The sequence below is a fragment of the Lutjanus erythropterus genome, chromosome 14 (genome assembly GCF_056507025.1).
Source record: "Lutjanus erythropterus isolate fLutEry1 chromosome 14, fLutEry1.hap2, whole genome shotgun sequence".
Taxonomy (NCBI): domain Eukaryota; kingdom Metazoa; phylum Chordata; class Actinopteri; order Lutjaniformes; family Lutjanidae; genus Lutjanus; species Lutjanus erythropterus.
In genome coordinates, this window is record NC_139330.1 from 6,218,751 (window position 1) to 6,238,948 (window position 20,198).

Here is a 20,198-nt window from a genome sequence, read left to right on the forward strand (position 1 = left end):
TGTATAAAGAAGAATAGGGAGACTATTTGTTTATCAGTTGAGAACACAAATTTCAACACGATTTCTAATAAATGCATTGCATTCTGGTCGACTGCTGATGGGGAAAATTGTTTTCTTTTTTATGATGTGAGACTGTCTGATTGTTGAAGTTTGTGCATCATCTGTGAGTGTAGACATAAAACAATTCCCTGACTGTAGCTGACTTGACATTTACAGTATTTTTCTCTTAATCATTTCTGTTGGCGCTGCAGAAGACATTTTGATTTCCCATCATGGTGTGTGTATTTTCCTAATTATTTCTTCTTAATGTCATGGCTAACCAGGCAAACACTTATGGCAATTAAACAAACCAAAGAAATAAACCCACATCACTGACAGATTCTTTTTAATAGCATTTAAGTGCCTCAGGGTGGAAAGAGTACACTGTTAAGTTGACCTACTGAAATTCATGTTACTCTCCCTCCTACTCCTGGTAAGTTGATGCATTGTCAGTTGTGTTTTAGCTCTGTATGAAATCTCCTCAGCCCTGAACCACATCCTTACTTTTTGAAAAAGTCATCCATGCTGTTATTACGCCTCGACTGTGAAACCTTGTTCATCTTGACTCCATCTGGTGCAGAATGAGGCTTTTTAACAAAAATTAAATGTATGTTGCACAACAACCCAGTTTTAGTTTCTCTCCACTGGCCGTCTGGGAGTTACAGGACTAACTTTGACTTTTAATTTTGAAATGCAGCAGATGACATTGTCAGGCAGCTTTGTATTTAAAGGAGTTGTTGTGACCTCTGACTACTGGCAGGGGGCTCCCATCTTCAGAGCTGGGATTTCTGGTTGTTCCAAGGTGAAAGAAGGAGTCTCCTTGTTTTCTTTGGCTTACTTTTGAGACTATACACTTATTTATCTTTGTTTGATTTATGGTCTCCTCTGTTAATTCTATTTCTCTCTCTCCTCTTCATCTTCTTGTAGCACTCTCTAACTTCTGTGGGGGTTTTTTTTTTTTAAAGTGCTATGTAACTAATGTTTACTTGCTTGCTTGCAGTGACAGTCTTCTCACCTGAATCTCTGTCTGGGCGTCTGCCTCTCTGGACTCTTGCACAGGTGGCCGATGTAATAGAGGGGGAAGAAGAGGCAGTTCCAGGTGGTGGCAAACCAGGTGAGGGTGAAGGGGGCATCAAACTGCTTAAAGGTCAGCTTGGCCAACTGGGTGGAGCCTGCCCAGGATGAGCACACGCACATCACCATGGCGACTCCCCACAACGCCTTGCGCACCTGTACGGTTGTTACTCTGATGCAGCAGTGGAGCCTCCGTCTGTTGGAGCCGGACTCTGCTCCTGCAGCACCGCCAGCCGCCTGTGCGTCTGTGGTGCCCACCACATTCTCCCTGGTGCGGTCCTCTCCTATAGACATACACACACACGGTAGATCGACAGCTTAACACACCGTTCATGCAAATGTGTTCAATGTTCAGGAATATTTTTTTTAAGTACACAATTCTAGTTCAAGCACATTTTCAACTAAAGCAAGAATATATTAAACTACACACTATCTATGCACATTGTATTTCTACAAATTCTGGTACCAAGTGTTGGTAACACTTGAGAATAACCATCATAATGCAACAGTTAGTTCCAACCATGTAATTTGATTGGGTGAGAGACATTCAATGAGGGCTGATAGAGTACAACATTACTGGGACTTCTAACTACTCGTATCACTCCACTTTACAAGTGTTCTAATAACCATTAGTCTACATTAACGTTACAGTGACTAACAGATTAAGATCATAAACACAGGAGGTGACAGGGTGCTTCTTGTACATGATTCAGGGCTTATTACTGTGGGATCACTGTCACACACTTTTTAATCTGACAGGGCACACAGAGTATGATACAAGCACAGCAGTTTTAACATCTTATGTGCATACATGTTAGCATTGTTATGAAATGATTGACATAAATATATGCATGGTCTATATAGATAAATTATAAGGGCGCTTCCTCAACAGTTTATTAGAAGTTCAGCTTTTGAAACCATGCTAAAATATCTTCTATCATAAAATCCTGTAGTTGGTTCATTTCAGACCGCAAATGAACCATGTCAGAGTCTGCTTGTAAACAGACCAATTCCTGTCTTTTCCAGTCAGGCTACATCTGGTTGTTTGTTCTGCACTTCAAACTTGACTATCAATTTACTATTTATTAATGATGGTTATTATAAAGCGTTAACAATGTAGAACTAAGAGCACAACACTCTTCTATCTATATGACTAACTTTAGGTCACACATGTCTCGACATGCTTTTCCGGATAAAAATAGCTGCTTTCTCAGTTTAATTGAACTTGAAAGTAATCAATCAGACGTCTGAGATAAAAATGTGGTGATCAAGTGTGACAGGCTGCAGCCTAACAGAGGACAAAAAAGGGCAGATCTGATATCCAATCCAAGAGGACCTCTTCTGCACCTCACGAATTACAAAGACGTGTGTGTGCGTGTTTGCCCAAGCGCACAAAGGCAACACTTAACTTTTCTATTGCTCTTGTCAAAACTTGATAGCCACCATACTTCTTCAGTATTGTGTGAACTGAAGCAAAGTGTTGGCGTGTTGTTTTCTGTCCCACTCACACCCACTCGGTGCTTCAAAACTGATTTACTTAATACCAAGGTCATTTTGTTCCCTTGAGTCATTAAACTTACTTAGATACACTTTCTGTTGCAGCTGAAGAATTGTGTGTTAAAAGTATAAAATTTGATCAACTCAAATGCAACATGGAATTATTTAGGCCCTCTAAATGGACATTTATTCTGTAGATAACAATTGATACATTATTCATGCAGCAGATTTTCATTCAGGCAGGTTATCTGCCTTCCTTTATCTCTCTGTGACATTGTGTATTGATGATACATTAACATATGTTGGCTAAGAATAACACAAATGAATATCAGCCAACATCATTACCAAAGCCTTAATGCATCATTTCAGACCATCTTTGAGCCAAACAGAGCCTATAGCTATGCTTTCACCACAGAGAACAAAACAGCATGACCACAACAACAACCCCAGATCATCTCTGTTTCATAGTGGTTCTATAATATGCACCATGCATCTTCTGCAGCTTCCTGCCTTCCAACAAGTTAAAAATGAGGGATCTCCCTAATGGTGTCTCCAGAGGTAATGATGTGCCGCAGGGAGCCTTTCCCCGATTCATCTGCACTGTACAGCGCTGACTGGAATACAGAACGCACTTCAAAAAGTCTGAGTGAGACCAGAATAAATCTAACTTAAATTGGAGTTACACATTGAAAAATGTTATTAGATTACTATTATTTTTAGTTGTCCTGTGTCAGTTTGCCATATACCTTGTACTGATCCCACTGTCTGTCCTCATGTTACTAGCTGCATGTACATGGACCCTGAGTAATCAGATTAACCACCCACCCAGAATAAAAGTGTCTGATGTAAACACTTGAATCAGAAGAGACTGATCCAATCCAGTCTGATGAATGAATCTGATTAATAAGAATGGTGTGAACCTTTAATAATCTAATCAAAAGGAAAATAATAAACATATAAACCCTTCATGCAATTGTTTATTTCTGCTTAGAATAAACATATTCTTTAACCACATTTCTGCCCTGTGTAGGGGTAGGTGATGTGCCATGAACAAGTTTCTGAAAGGGACAGAAACCTAACAGCACACTCCTAGAAATTAGGGTTCCAAAAGGGTTCTTCCTGAAGGGCTGAGGTTCTACGCAGAACCATTTGCTTCTGAATAACCCTTTTTTTTTTAAGAAGAAAGGGCTTGTGAAGGATTCTTTGTGAGACTAAGGGTTCCATTAAGAACCCTTTTCAGGGGTTCTTTGTAGCATAATATAAAACAGTTCTTGGTAGAACTCCCGAAATGGGTTCTAGATAAAACCCATGGAGTATAAAAAGGTTCTCAGTAGAAACCCCCGAGTGCCTTCTAGATAAAACACTTGGAATAAAAAAAATGTTCTCGGTAGAACCCCCTTGTTTGGTTCTGGCTCTGTCTGGTCTTGGTTCATAAGATAGAGGTTCTGGATAGAAGCCCCAGAGAGGGTTCTCTCGCCATAGAAGGGTTCTCTGTCGAACCTCTCATAGGGGGCTCTGGGAGAAACCTTTCACACATAGTTCTAGGTGGAACCCTTTATATTGGTCCCTTGTTAGAAACCTCTGAAAGGGTTCCAAGTGGGGCCTTTATAAAAGATTATACCAGGAACCAAAAAGGGCTGTCCTACAGGGACAAGCCAAAGGACCCTTTATGATTTAAATCAGATTGAAGAAATATTATCCACATAAACATAGCCACTGTGATCTGTATAATGAGAGGGACACCTATCGCCTGATATAAACAGCTTGCTACGAATTTTACAAAAGAGCTGTATAAGAGTGCATCCATCATGCCCAATGAGGCGACTCATTCTTCCTGGGAAAGCTGCCTGTGACCTTGCCAGGTGGCCTCATCATATCACAGATTAACTTCCCCGATGACTATCGCCCCCCATGCTAATGCCCCGGCTTCCCCAGGCTCTCCTGTGAATGCACAAGAGATTCTTATTTCTGTTTATCTACTGCAGGAAAAAAATTAAAACGTGATGCAATTAAGATGAAACAGTGCTGTGTTTGGACAACCTGAACAATGCTGCCTGCTGCTTCACAAGCACTTGACAGCTCTGAGAGCCCTGATGCAAATTTGGCAGCAATGAAAGATGATTCAAGATCACGGTCTGTTATTGTGGTGGAATGATGAATCAGCAAAGACCAGAAAAAGAGACAGACACACGTGGATGTCTGTCAAAGTCTTGTGCACAAGGGTGAGAATTAAGTTTCTCTATTCTGAGCTACAAGCCTCTTTGTCTGGTTCTGAAGGTCATCTCTTGTTTACGCTGCTTAGTTTTTGTCCTTCCTGGGCCTCCATCCCACATCCCGTGGCCCTGGCCACCGCTCCATACTGCAGCACAGTTTAATCTTCCAAACGCAGTGATGGGCCAAGCCAATCAGCCCCCAGAGAGGCACTGGGACCCAGCTAAGCATTTCCAGCTCTGGCACATATGACCACACTTAGCAAAGTGTCATGACAGCATAAACGTGGTGATGTTCCTGTCAAACAGCCCACAGTCCTCAATGAAGCTGTTCCTAGACTCTCTTTTATTAAATGAACAACTCTGGTATACAACATTGATTAAAGCCTCTATGATTAAATGCTAAGACATCAATGTATATTCATTTTCTGCCCAGTGACGCACTGACTCAATGATTGGAAGATAACAGACCTTTTTTTATGTTTAGCCTGACGGCAACTAATGATACTGTATCAACCTTGATGAACAACATGGAGCACCGCTGAACTCATCAGTGTGAGAGCGCTGGGTCAGTGGAGTGGCTGAACGAGGAAGAAAGGCTCCTTCGCTAATGACATCTGAAGCTGTTATTACCATGACTCAAACACCAAGGAAGAGTGTCCTTCTGTAACTGCTAAATGATTAAGTGAAAGCTCTTAACCTTATCAGTTTATTATCAGATGTCAACTGTCAGGGTCAGTCTGAAATGCCGTGATGACTGCAGTAAAAAGCCTGTGATGCAATCTTTCATTCGATTTAATGTCATATTTCATAATTATTCTCAAACGGATGTTGATTAGGTGTGCTTGCAGATTACTGCGTTGGCAAAGATGCTTAATTTAACTGTAGATGAAAACAAGTTACTCAAAAGTATCAATACTTAATTGTTTTAAAACAACACAATATTAGCACTCAATAGTATCAAAGCTAATAAAAAAAAAAAAAAAAAAATCAAAGTTCTCATTCCAGACTTTAGCTCGGTTGTCTTTTCCTGCCTGAAATTTGACTTGCAGCAGAGCAAAACCAGACAATGTTCAGTGATCTTTTCTGTATCAGCACTGTGTGCAGGTTGTTATTTTTTAAAGGTTGATATTCTTCGCACAGAATATAATATACAGAATATAGCTTTAAAATATATAATTTTTTTTTTAACATATGTAATGAAGGTAGAATATTTTACAGTTTAACAATAACTGTTATTAAATGGCATCAGGGCATTTATTAATTATATGTAACTATAAATTAAAAACACAAATAGAGCAAAATATATTTAGATGCTATACCTGAATTAAGAAAAATGATCAAATACAGACATAATTCTGCCTGAAAAGCTAACAAATAAAACCAATCTTCATTATGTCGTATTTAAAAAAAGTTTTCATATTAGCGCGTATTACACAACATACATGTGGATACCGACCTTTTTCCTCTTTGTTGTCTAATTGAAAGAAGCATCAAGTATTGGTTTTTAATATTAGTATTGTATCGAAGTTCAAAATTCTGGTACTCGAATGAAGCACACAGGCATCTGTGAAATCTCTAGTGACAGGAACAAAGTGTTTGGGATCCTCGTATAACCAGCTTTGGATCCACTCTGACACTACAACGACTCAGATGAATTAAAAGATATTTATACCATGGAATTCAATGTAGAGAGGTAAAGGTGGTCTCAAAAGTATCGAAAGTGTTAAAAGGCTATTTTGCTATGACGCTAAAAGTATTTCTCAACAGAAAGAATAATATTTTAGCCCTGCTGGGCTTTTATCAAAGCGAACTTTATAATATTTTTCAACTACAACAAGGAACTTTTATATTTTGTTGTTTTTGGAGGCCCCTGTGGTAGTCAAACAGTAGTATTTCCACTATACTAACCACAAAATACAACTTAAAAAATAAGATTATCTTAAAAATCCGCTCCTGCTTCTTTTTAAGTGCTTAACATACTACTCACTGAAACTTTGCCTGACTCGTTTCATGTGATTTCAAGAGGAATTCGACCCGATGGCAGTGATTAAGAATAACTATTGTTTCGTAACCAGTTTAAAACTCCTTAACATTTTAGGAGAAGAATTCACTTGTTTTGGGGCAAAACCTAGTGCTAAAATCCGTAGATGAATTAGTCTCTTAACCACTAAAGGCACAGTGAATCAATCCTTATCTTATATGCTCATTTGTCTGTCTCTAGTGTTTTAGTACACTGAGCACCTCATGGGCTGGGCATTGAATATATGTCCTCCTCCCAGTGGGGTCGAAGCAGCCCGAGTGGTATTGAGATTTATCTGGCCATTAACTAGCCAGTATTCCAGTTTTTCCTCCTTCTCCGTCCATGCTTCCCTGCTTCCCGACCTGCCTCATTCCCACTCCCGCTCTCCTCCCTCCCCCTGCAGACTCTGCAGTGCAGATCTCTCCTGCTGATAGCTGCAAATCCCAAACGTGCCAGCAGAGCCCTGCCTGACTGCCTGCTCTCACACTTCACAGAACCTGGCCATGACAGGCCGAGAAAGCCGCGCTATGTCCCTCTGTAGCTCCCTGAACAGGCCACCGCCCACGCCATCCACCACTCTCTTTGCCGCCCTGCCACTTCCCAGAGCGAGAAAAAAGATCCTAGCAGGCAGCAGCGACGCTGACATCCGACTAGGGCTGGTGAGTCAGGGTGGCCATACCACAGTCAGGAGTGTTTCACTGGGACCTCGACTCAGTTGGAGACGTTGAGGTAAGAGAGGTTTGTCTGTTTGGCTGTTTGGCGACACCTCCATAGGAGTGAGAGCACACTGCAGCGCTCTGCCTCACTGATTCAAGAGGGTAAACAGATCAATCACCGACACACACTTGAGAGAAACTCTTCTCCTTGTCTTACTGTCTGCTGGATCTCTCCTCTGTGATGAATATGAACTGACTGGTGCAACTTACTCATTGTGTCATGCTCATAATCAAACATTATAGTGTGAAGTCTGTTTAAGACATGCAAAATGAAAGAGCTTTGTTGCACAAATGAAAGACAAGAATGCATAATGCTTGTTTAAACTCATCTTTGGCTGTCACACAACATCAATCATTGCATCAGTACTCTTAAAAATAAATCCTTCAATCCCATGTTGACTTATGCGGTTTGTCATTTCTGACATGTAAATCAAAGTCAGAGCCTCACGGTCGATATTTGTTTAAAAAGCGAGACCATTTCTAGGAATTTGCTATGAACTACAAACTACAAATGTCACGTTAGACATAAGACTGAGGGGTGGTAGTTTTATCCTGGCAGACAGACAGGCAGCACACAGACAGGCAGCAGTCACTGTCTTTGTAATCTCTATCTCTGACAAACAGTGGGAGTCTGTGATACTTGACTGTGACAGTTTGGTCAGGCCAAGCTGTCAGTCAGAGGCCTTTCAACACACCAGAGCAGGCTCATCTGACAAGCCTGTCTTGCTCAATAACACAACAGAGAGACGGGCGGAAAACACACCCTGCTGCGTCAACCAGCTGATAGGTGGGACCGCATGGGCTGAGGGGATGGAGGCCCAGGAGGGCAGACAAGGGCGGGACGACTGTTACTGATCCCGCTCTCCTCAATTCCCAACTGGTTTCTCCTTCAACCTCAAAGGACAATGGAGCAACTTCCTTGCTGAGTTTTGTTTGTCACCGCCGTGACCTGCCCAGGTGGCTCAACAGATGCTCATGATACAGGTCAATGCTGGGGCCCTCTGATGCCTTCGTGGTTACTGACACAACAAAACGCAAGTGCAAGCCGGCCAGAGCTTCTCCTTGTTATTGTTTGTGTTTGTCAGTGCACTGTGTGTTACAGCACAGCAATAGCAATTACTCATATTTGGCACCGGGTGCACTGCCTGACCGTATATCCCCCGGTCTCGAGGCATTCCTCCCTCTCTCTTGCTGGCCTGCACAACAGTGAATATAGCGTGATGGACCCGCACTTTAACACACTGGCAAGGGTCCCAGCACTTTCCGCGACAAATCAATATTTAAAAGATTGGCCACAGTGTCTCTGTTGAAGTAATGGATAGGCAACCACCGCAGGTGTACACTCTGAGTGTCTGCCCAAACAGCGGTTTAACTCCCCCCCTGCACCCCAAGGCCACTGATAATGTTGGGAGTCTATTAGACTTACATAAACCTGACTTCATTACTTTCAGATGCATCTTAATCTTTCCTCTACATCACGTGTTTAAAATGATCCTCACAGTTTGATGGCTGATTAGTCCTATAATTACTCACAGGTATACTTTAGTTTTGAAGCCTGTACTCTACAGACAATCAACATCAGAGACTTCAGGATGAAGTCTTCTACAGATAATCAATATAAGAGCCTTCAGGAGTAAAGACATCTTTTAATAACTTTAATAAGTGACTAATAAATAATTATACCTGATGTGTTGACCTGAGAGGCCTCAGTGCCCTTCAGATTAGAAATGTTTCCTGTTTTGTCTCAGGAGTGCCAGTCTGTCTGGTCCACAGATATCTTGAGCCTTGGATAAAGTGCGAACAGCTTTTATGACATTGACATTGTTGCTTATGTAATGTAGCGCCCTCCTGTCTAGTGTCCTGTTGATACATAATTCTGTATGACATGAGACATACTGTATGAAATTGACTGTATCTATTGTATCAAAGCTTTTGGTATGAACTGTGCCCACGTGTACACGTTGTACCCAGATCTTCTCTGTGCACAGATGTGTTGTATTAAATTCATGTGTTCAAGTAAGATCAACTGAGGCTCCTTAAGTTTATTTTTTTGTTTATCAAAGTGAACTGATCAGATGTTGCCATCAATTAATAATATTAAGATGTGAAATAGATGTGATTATTGATCTTTATTTTACTCCTAAATGTGTGTTATTGATTAATTAACCAGTGTATGCATATTTTCAGGTATTTTCTGTCAGCATTTTATACAGTTCAAGGAGAGGTGAAGTCTGTAGTTTCTGGCACCTGATAGGTCATTGCCTGTGTAGGGGAGGATGTAAAAACAGGAATGAGATATTTTGTTTAGAAATGTTCAAAAATTATATCTCTCAAGTTTTTAAAACATATGTGAATACAAATTTAGCATTTTTTCAACTGTTTTAAACTTTGCATGCAAAACATAATATAAAGAAGGTAATTCATTGTTTGGAAAAAGGGGGAAATGTTAAAAGAAAAATCTTTGATATATTTAATATAATAAATCATAAAATGATCTTGATGACCACATTGGAGATTGAGGAAACAAATTAAGTTAAACTAGTTGCTTCTCAACGCTGCTGCTGTCGTGTCCCACTTTGAAATTTCTATTCCAGGCCAGACTGTTTATGTTTCACATTAATCAGAGTTCAAATTAATGCAGAATGTTCACCGAATGAGTCATAAGAAAATTAAATTGAGCCATATGTTAATGGAGTCTGGGAGGCCTGAGACAGGCAGCCACTAAACTCTAGGTCATATTCTGAAAAAAAAAAATCATGAAATTCTGTCATTTTAGCCTAGATGCATTAGAAAATAGCAATTAATTAATTTTTACTAAATATCTGTAAATGCTCTCCCATTTCAGGGTTAATGCATGAAAAAAGAAAAAGCAAGTTTAACAAACAGGATTTAGATGGAGTGAACTGCCAACTAAGTCATTTTCACAGATGAATTGCACTGAAGCACACAGCACCCATTTTTGCTGACTCTATTCGTGGCCTGGTCACAGTTACTACAACTCCTACAGGGATGGTGGAAATATTTTGTTATTTCAGCTTTGTAATAATTAGCCTTCTAGGCACATCACAGCTGTACCACCTGGTCTACTGGCTATGTTAGACATTCAGAGAGGACAGGCAGCCTTCCTGCACCCTGAAGAAAGCTTTCAGATCAACTCCTTCAGTTTAGGATTAGAGCTCGCTCTTTACACATTTTTGCAGAGGATTTTTGCTCAGAGTCGAAACACTACTACACGGTTACAAAAGGCATTTTCTTACAGCATATGAAATACAAATGAGAAGGCGGTCATGGCAGCAAACCTGTAATGAACTGCACAATGAATCAATTTAGCACTTAACATCAATCCATCTATTCAAATTTCATTCAATACAATGAAACTGAACACACTTGGCCTCTTACTAAAATAAAAGCCCTGTCAGTGTGTATTCATTGTTCACTTATCAAGTGAGAAAAGCCTGTTTTACTTGCTTTTATAATGAATTTAAAATGAGGAAAGAGGTACTTTTACTCCTCTGACTGCCTTCAAAGTCAATTACAGTCAAAGGATGAAAGTAAGACATTAACATTTAAAAGGCGCTTGTCGAGGAAAACTCCTAAATTAACGTCATCGCTTCTTCTGGTGATCTTTTAACACCACTGATGCAGGCGAAATATACGTACGTGCGGTATGTTTGACCTTTGTTTTGGCAGATGTAGCCTCATCTGCATACTGAGGTTGTTGCTGTTCGCACAGGCCTGAATGCACATTTGCATACAAATAAGAAACATGCAAACACAGTACAAGATTCTATTTATGTACTTTTCAAGTGTGCTTCAAGTAAACACGTCGTGTTATTTTCTAGTGATTCAGGGTTTTGTGTTCTTAACCTCGAACTGACAAAATGATTTATGTTTTAAAGTTGTAATCTCTCTACTTTTTTGGCTCACTTGCTCAGTGGTAACTGCTGTTGCACTTTCTCTGAATGCACATTTCATTGTGATGAATATGGCATTCATGCACTGCGCACAAATAGCAGGACAAACAGGCCAAGTTATCAAACTCTACATCCATCACATCACACACAAAGCCTTAGTCTAATACTTGCCTTTTCTGCATTCCTCAAAACATCTTTGAAATCTTAAAAAAGACACAATAAAAGCAAACTGCTGGACTGTACATGATAAAATTATAATCTTCCTGATAATCTACCTCAGTCTGAAACACGTTTTCACTGAAAATCCAATACTATGTTAGATGAGTTCATCCTCTGTACATTTTGACCCACACTTCTACTTCTGTGTGTGAACGGTCATTTTTTACACCACACTGTAATCTGTGGTCAGGATGCATGGAGCCCTGGAGAAAAGGTTTAGTGTGCCCATAATAGCAGCTCTGGTGATATACGACTGGCTTCCTGGGGGACGTATGTACGGTGAATCACTTTTAAAAGATGCCTGTTCTGTCTCAGAGCGCGTAATGAAATTAAAGAGATTAAAGGGACTTTTATGAACTTCTTACCCCCCGACAACACAGACGTTACCCAGAGCGATCATCACTTGAAACACATTTGAAGAGAAATCAATAGTTATCATCCATGGACCGCTGGTTGGGTGAATTTCTCACGAGAACACATGGAGGAAGAAGTAAATACTGCAGGTAAAGACAGTGAATCAAACTTGTGGCCATAGGCAGTAGATGCCCAGGAAGTGTTTTTTGTTACAAAACAAAATCAAGCGACAGTAAAGGTCTGTGTGTAAGATTTACAGGGATTTACTGGCAGAAATGGAATATCATATTGATGTTTTAATAATTGTACAACCACCTTAAAGGAGAAATATGTAAGACCCTAGCACTCAAAAATAGGAAGTCGAAGCCGTAAACGGTATATTAAATAGGTTAATTCCCTATTTCATATACAATCTATAGTTGAAGCGAGTTGTTTCCTGCCACCCCCTCTTCCACAGACTCGAAGCTCAGGCAGTTTGCTTGCAGGCTGCACTGAAACCCAGCAGGAGTGCAAGACGGGCACAATATTATATTTGGAAAATGACAGGCAACAATGAGTCCTACACTGTAAGTTGAACTCTATCAATCGCCTGTCAACGTAAAGCCCATTATCCTGAAAACAAAAGCCTACTACTCTAAAAATACACACTCTGGACTTGTTGCCTGCCTTACTAAATTGGCAGATGACGATGTCACGATGCACCATAATATCACTGTTGTATTCATCACTGTCCATAACTTAGTTGTGTTCAGCCTGTGAAGCTTTTAGGTGCACTGAGGAAGCTAAGCTAAGAAAACAGTACCACAATTGAAACAAACACAGTGTAAGTGGTGCACAGAAAAGAAACCCTGCTGCCATCAATGTAACTAAGCATCTTTAGTTTGTCAGATGGGCAGGTTAAATAAGAAAATAATAAATGGGATATTGAGATGTAGTGCAATGACTAGCAGCAACAGCTTCTTTTTATTTTCCCTCCCACATTGGAAGAAAATGGAATTTCACCAACATCTCCTGCCTTAAAGCAACTCTGAGGGGACAAACTACCTCAAATACAGAAGGCCTTTACATGATATTACAATGATAGAGGGAACAGTGGTTTATGACTGTCAGCCATCAGTGTTGGACGGTGGTAATGTCCATCGGCCCCACCCTGTTCTGGGATGTGCTGTCTGTTGATAGATTGTTGTGTTACTGTCCTCAAGGTGACGATTATGCCGCCAAGTCTGAGGTCAAAATTGATTAGTGGTGGTTCCACCTTTTCCTCTAAGCACAAATTATGTCTGCGTCCGACTTGACAGCTCCTGATGAAACGTTTGTGATCCAGGGACAGTATCGAATGAAGGAAAACAAGAATTTTATGTTCAAATCAGAAAACAGTCAATTAAATGTCTGAATTTGGTTCAGCAGAGCAAAATATGTCACAACATGTCCCCAGTGTTGTACTTGCTGTGCCACACTTGCACTATGATGGAGCTGCAGTTGTTAACTGGACACAAAAAAGAAGAAAAAATAAAGACCACTGAAGATTGAAAAACTGAAAAACTCTGACAGTAGCGCAGGTTGTTAGTGAATAGAACAGAGGTTTTAGAGCTGGTGTTACATAAGAAGCAGAGTCTCTGAAAAGCTGTGTGTTGATCCTCTGTGGACCCCTGTGATTCCCTCCTCCTTCAAAGCAGCTGCTGAAAATGGGGAGCTGAACATCATAAACTCTACAGCTTTGACTCCCTTCAACAGTTTACAATACTGTATCACTCCCAACACAAACACACACACACAGACACATTTACAATCCTTTCTCCATCTACAGCCTCATGTCAAAGAACAGCTTTTGTTAATTCTGCATATAGAAGCTTGTCAAATAACAGCCCACCATTTCAGTTATTCTGAGAATAAAATATTTTGAGCTGACATTCACACTAATAAGCTTAAAATCGTTGGTAATCCAGTAGCAGTGGTTATTCTGAGGTTATCCAGAATGCCTTGCAGTGACTCAATATATGCAACACAGTTTAAACAGCTTCAGCATCTTAATTTGATAGTTTTCTGCAGTGTCCATATAGAGCAGCATGAAAATTCCTCATTCATATTCGAGCAGCTGGTCTAGTCATTAATTATGAATAATGAAGTATTTTCAGATATTTTACCCCAGACTGTTGTGAACTCCCAAACAACAGGGGGACAGATACAGTTAAGCTTCACTGACAAGTCTTAGTCAGCAAGCTCTCATATTTTGACTCCCAAAACTGCTGTGACAGAAGGTGAGAAGTAAACATATTCACAAGTATTTATGTAACTGTCTTCATAATTGACTTTTGCTAATGAAAACAGCTTTTTTTCAGAGGCCCCACTGAAATTTTGGCAAATTAGCTCTACGTGCTGTGATGTCACACCGATGCCAAGTTATTGAGGCACTACTGCACTGCACAAATTACAGCTATGAGCCAGGGACGTGTACAGACTTTTTAGACTGGGGTGGCCCAAGTGAGAGACAGAGGGTGGCATGAAATATATGTGCATATGCACGTGTGCATGTACGCATGTCTGAATAGCATAAATTTACGTTTGTCATGTTTACTTTAATCACTAACATTACTGTTTCTTACAGTTTCTAACATGTCTGTGTTTTTTTTTATTTAAATGATAAATAGCCCTACCAAACACAACTCAAAAGAGTGGCAACAGGATTAATATAATATAAAGCATCCATAGTTTATTCTTTAAGACCTCAAAAAGAAATTGTAATTCCATTCTACCTCTATCCTCAGGCTGTGGCACTCCTTAATTCATCCTCAGCATTCCACCATGCAAAATAGATTAATTTTTATGATTTATTATTTTTATTCATTATTTATTTACCCATTTGCTACACTACAACTACCATCTCATTATACAGCCCTGTGTTGTAAAATGAACAAAGTAACTACTTAATTTAAAAAAAAATGTAGGCAACATATAAGAGAAAACAATGCACATTTATAAATACTTGTCAAACAATTTGGTGTAGCAGACAAGTGTATCCTAAGAATGCATGTTTGTATGCACAAAGCATTCATTAATTCAACTTAATCCTATTTTTTCTTTAGGTTGCCTGAGAGATGAGAATGTGCGAGGGATTACTTCAGATGCAAGGCGCTAAAATGCTGTGAAATCGGCAGCCAATTCAGTGTTTTCCCTGCGCTTATGCCAAACACAGAGACATTCAGCAGTCCTCTGTGCTGAGGGGTGGATTAAAAAATGCATAACATCATCGCTCCTTTGCACACAAGCAGGAGGCTGAGGAGAACATCAGGGGAGGCGTACTGTACAGTGAGGAGGAGAGCTACACTGTACTTGGGCAACACATCAGGACAGATGTGTTAGGAGTGATGCAGACACTAGATCTGCTATGATTAATTAATTATGAAATGATTATTAATTAATCTCCAACTTTTTTTATTTTAAGAAAAAAGGCTGAATTAGCTTTTTAAATGGTAATATTTTCTGGTCTCATTATTTTTCTATGACAGTAAACTGAATATCTTTGGGTTGTAGGCAAAACAAGACATTTGAGGGGGTCCTCTTGGGCTTCAGAAAACACTGATCAACATTTTTCACCATTTTCTGACATTTTAAAAGGTCAAACGACCAACTGATTAATCGAGAAAACAAACAGTTTCAGCCCTGGCACACACACACACACACACACACAAAGGAGTTAGAGAGGAGTTGTCCCTAAATGATGTCAGCAGGGGATGTCAGTTTCCCCAACTGTGCTCCTTCAGATCAGAGGGTCTCTCAAACAAGGCAGGGAGACCCAGTGTAAAGCAGATCCATCATGAAGCCGCTGTACAGTCTGACAGCATTTACAGGGACCATTAACATGTTTACTGCTGAGCTTCATGTCCCAGCTGCCCCCCTGACGTGATGCTCTGGTATTCTAGCAGTGACTCTTGCAGCCAGTGATGGGTGGAGGGGTGGAGAGTGAGAGGGGAATCCCTCCTGCTGCAATAACAACTTAAGATCCTCCCTATGGACCTGTAAATTTAGCACAGTGTTCATCGGGCCACCATATTAAAAAGCAAAAAATCAATCCATCAATATCACAGTAATCTGGACACAGACGGGTCTATTTAAGGCTTCATTTGGGCTTTTTTGGCAACATTACATGATGAAAAGAAATAAGGCGATTAAATACGGCTGCATTTGTCGGCACTTGTATGCAGACAGTTGATCAGGAGCTGTCTGATGGCAAACTGTTTGCATACATTGATTGCGCGCTTGATTGATTCCCGTGTTGTTTTATCTTCATCACGGTGAGATTTTCTAAAGTTGATCATCGTGAGCAGCATTTAGAGACACGTTTCTGCTGAAACAGAGGCTCCTTAATTTAGAGTATTCTGTGACAAATGCAGACAGCAGACAGCCCCGCGGCGTGAGTGGACATGAACTCTTCCCTACCTTCCACTTTGGTGAGGGTGAGCACCGGACTGTTGCAGGCGGACAGCGGGGCAACCCTTGCGGAGTGTTTCTTCATGATGATGAGCTCGGATGGGCTGAGCTCTAAGCCGCTTCGACTACATCCCTGAAGCTGATTTGGTGCAGACACCAGACCTCTTGATGGGACCCTTGATGTTTCTAGAGCCGCTCTCCTGCTCCCTGTCCCCGCGCATCCATCCAACTCCCTGTTGATGGAGGGTTTTTTTCTACCTCTGTCGTAGCCTGTCCCCACACCCCCTTCCTCCACTTGCCCTCCCTCCTTAAATCTGCTGCTGTATCCAGTGCGTCCCGGCTGGTCTCTCCTCACGCACAGTTTGGCAATTGCTGCAATTCGCCAACGTCACACATCCATCAATCCCACCCCCACCCCCACCCTACAGCATCACAACCACCTCCCACCACCCACCACCACCTGTCCCGAAGCAGGTGTGCGCGGCTGTCCTATCCGACCCCCGTGGTGGTGGTGGTCCATTCGAGGCTAAACAAGCTCTGCGTGGGACTGACTGGACAGCGTGAAGGCAAACTCTGTCCAATAACTGGACTCTGACATGATGGGACCAGTGCAGTTGGGATGGGAGGGCGGTGTGAAGCTGTTTAGCCTATAAACACTCTAATTGGAGTTATTTGTAGTGTATTGAATTATAATGAAATGATCTAATCCTTATTTTTATCTGGAGACCAGTGGAAACTCTGTAATTAAGGCACATTGAATAGACCGCAGTTTGTCTGTTCTGTCTATTGATTGACTTTTACAGCTGTTTTATGCGCCTGAATCTTCTTTTATGGTTTCACTGAGAATTTCAGTAGTATCTTCCAATGCTCGCACTTTATTTTACAATACACCAATAAGAAGTAAGAAGCTGCACTTTGTATTTAACTAGACAAAAACTAAAAACAATGTGTTCTTCTATGTTAGACCATTATTGGACTTTACAAGAGGGTAACATCTAACAACAAAACTGCGCTGCAAAGCACTGCGGTGAAGCCAGCCGCTCCAACATTTCAAGTCCTCCCGTATTGCAGACTTTAAGGCAGACGGAGACTATTGAGAAAGTCAGCGCTAGGATGCTACGGCGTGGACCAACTTCCGCTTTTCAAAATAAAATGTGGGTTATTGAAAGAAAATAAATATGTATTAGGAGTAATAAACTATAATAAAATGGCTGTATCTCAACCAGCAGGTGTAGTACTCTGACCCTGCAATGATTTTGAGTCATTTGTATATATATATATATATATATATTTTATACTATTAAACAGCCTTCATTCAGAGTATTCTGTCGGCTATGTTTTGTTCAGTGACTGAGATCTAAGCTGACTGTGTGTGTGTGTGTGTGTGTGTGTGTGTGTGTGTGTGTGTGTGTGTGTGTGTGTATTACAGTCCTGATAGCTTTCACCCCACACATGTCCTGTCTTTGACTTTGCCAAAGTCATCACAGTTCAAATAGTCGTGATAGAGGCGTTGAAGTGGATCATGATTTCAGGCTCATCCATGAGGCGAGCGAGAGGTGCTGAAAATGTTGCCTGAGTGTCTTGTGCCTCTTGTCTGCTAGGTCTCCTCCACCAACAGCAGAAATTGGTTGTGAAGCCTGAAGTGACAATTCAGAGCCTCACATAACACTTTTGAACTGAGGGGCTGTCCAATTCAGCCTGTGATAGCAGCTGGTCAACAGAAAATGCACCTGACACACTTTCTGCATGTCTTTATCACGCCATTCTAGATGTCACATGTGTTTTCTGAGAAGCCATTACGCAAACAGATAATACATCAGAGGCTGAACTGATCAGTATTGATCTGAGAATGCCTCTGTCCTTGTGACCCTGCTTTAAAGCCTTTACATGTCTGCAGTGGTTCTGCATGTGTGTGTAAAAGCCAGTGAATGTGAGCAGCTTAAAGGAAACTGCACTGAATAATTCACTGCTTATACTCTACCTCACACTCAAGCAAGAATCCCCTGCCCTGCCTAACTAGGACAGGGAGCTCTAAAAACATTCTGCCCAGACCCATTCTGTCGTCCCTCAGCAACCAAATCCACTGGATCCTTTAGTATTTTCCACTGCCTCCCACTCCTCTGTTTGGGTTTGAGAATGGGAGATGTCAGGAAGAGTGCATGGGCGGTAATGGATGAAGAGCAAGGAGCGCTCAGTGAGCGAACTAAAAGAACAGCACAGGATGTTTGATGGATAAACATTATAAACCTGTCACCTATGAATTATGTTGTTGCGTGTCACTGTGAAAGATTCTATATGTCTTTTTTGGGTGAGTTCTGTGCCTGCCAGCTGACTTTGGGAGCCAATGTTGTCAATTTTCAGTATCTTACACGCTAAGAACAAGATGACTGAGGCGCAGTGCACACACTATTATTGATAGAAAAGACAGGGAGGTGGAAATAGGTGGAGCGGGTGAGATCATTAAAAAGATCCCAGCCAGTGACTCATAGACTTTTATCTGTGAACACGGAGGAGGATCAAACCAGTCCATGCTCTGAGACGCCACATGACAACTCTGTCTTTCTAACACACATTTGCATACTGTATATGAATAGAAGAAAGTGTGTGTGAGCAATAAAGAAGTGTAAAAAGGTTCCTGCAGTCTTTTGAATCCCCATTTCTACCCAGAGATAGAAGCAGATCCGAGAGGCGATTATTCCTCCATGTACAGTGGAATGCACTAGTGCGCTCCAAAGAGATGCTTGCACTTTTCTTAAATGTTTATTCATGCTGAATAATGAGGGAGGCTGCAGTTGCCATTTTCCAGGTCAAACATCCTTTAACTGCACCAATCAGTGCTGCTATAATGTTCCTACTGAAGGTTGAATCGACTAAACGTGGAAATGCTTCATATAAAACCTATGCGACTGTTAATACAGCCGGGGATGACTTGAAGGGAAAACTGAGTTGGCTATACAAGACACAGATACCTGACAAAATTTTTCCCTGTAGCCAGCAAAAAAGCTATAACAGGAAATTACTGTGAAGCTGATCCTCCAGGGAAAGAGTAATGGCTTGAAATTGCTCAGAAAATGTATTCGAGGGAAAAGTTGACCTATCTTTTGAGAGATAAAGGAATTTTTTAACTTGGTCATTTACTTGAAACAAGATGCAAAATGAAAATAGCTGTTTAAATATGGAATGGTGGGAAATGAGAATGTGCATATGAGTCTGAGTATGCCCCAATTATTTCTTATGTTGCCTTTGTGCTTCTGTCACCAGAAATCACCAGTCTGAAACTAGAGAAAGCTGCTAGCATGTCAAAAAAAGTTTGAAAAAAAACCCTAACAAACCGTGGCTAACAAAGACATAAATAGGTTTTTAGATCATCATGTTGGACAATGTTCAGCAGATAACCATATTTTCAAAAAATATATAAGATACTTAAAGGTGGAAAAGATGAGGCACTGCAAAATAATGAGCAAATAAAGAAATGCAGACAGAGGGCAGGGTGTCTGCAGATACAGGCACCACCACACACTTCTAGTAGGTCATAACTCAAAGGGATTGTATTTATACGAGTCTGTACACTATTTTTTAGGAAAATGTTGCACATTATGCCTCTAAGAGTAAGAATTTGCACTATAATTCCTTCCTAAATTCAACTAATTGAAGTAAACAAAATCTGTATCTGATTGATCCATCATGTCTTCATCACTTTCACAATTGCAAATTAGTCGTTTAC

At 40.8% G+C, this 20,198-nt stretch overlaps 1 protein-coding gene across 2 annotated transcripts in view; it reads right to left on the reverse strand.

Moving 5' to 3' along the window:
- The window catches only part of slc35f3b (solute carrier family 35 member F3b), a 64,633-nt gene that overhangs the window by 13,762 nt on the left and 30,673 nt on the right, over positions 1-20,198 (reverse strand). For both annotated transcript variants that reach the window (XM_084736376.1, XM_084736378.1), the window contains exon 3: positions 1,055-1,397. In XM_084736376.1, coding sequence (XP_084592502.1) covers positions 1,055-1,397 — 343 coding nt within the window. The remainder of the gene's footprint in view (positions 1-1,054; positions 1,398-20,198) is intronic.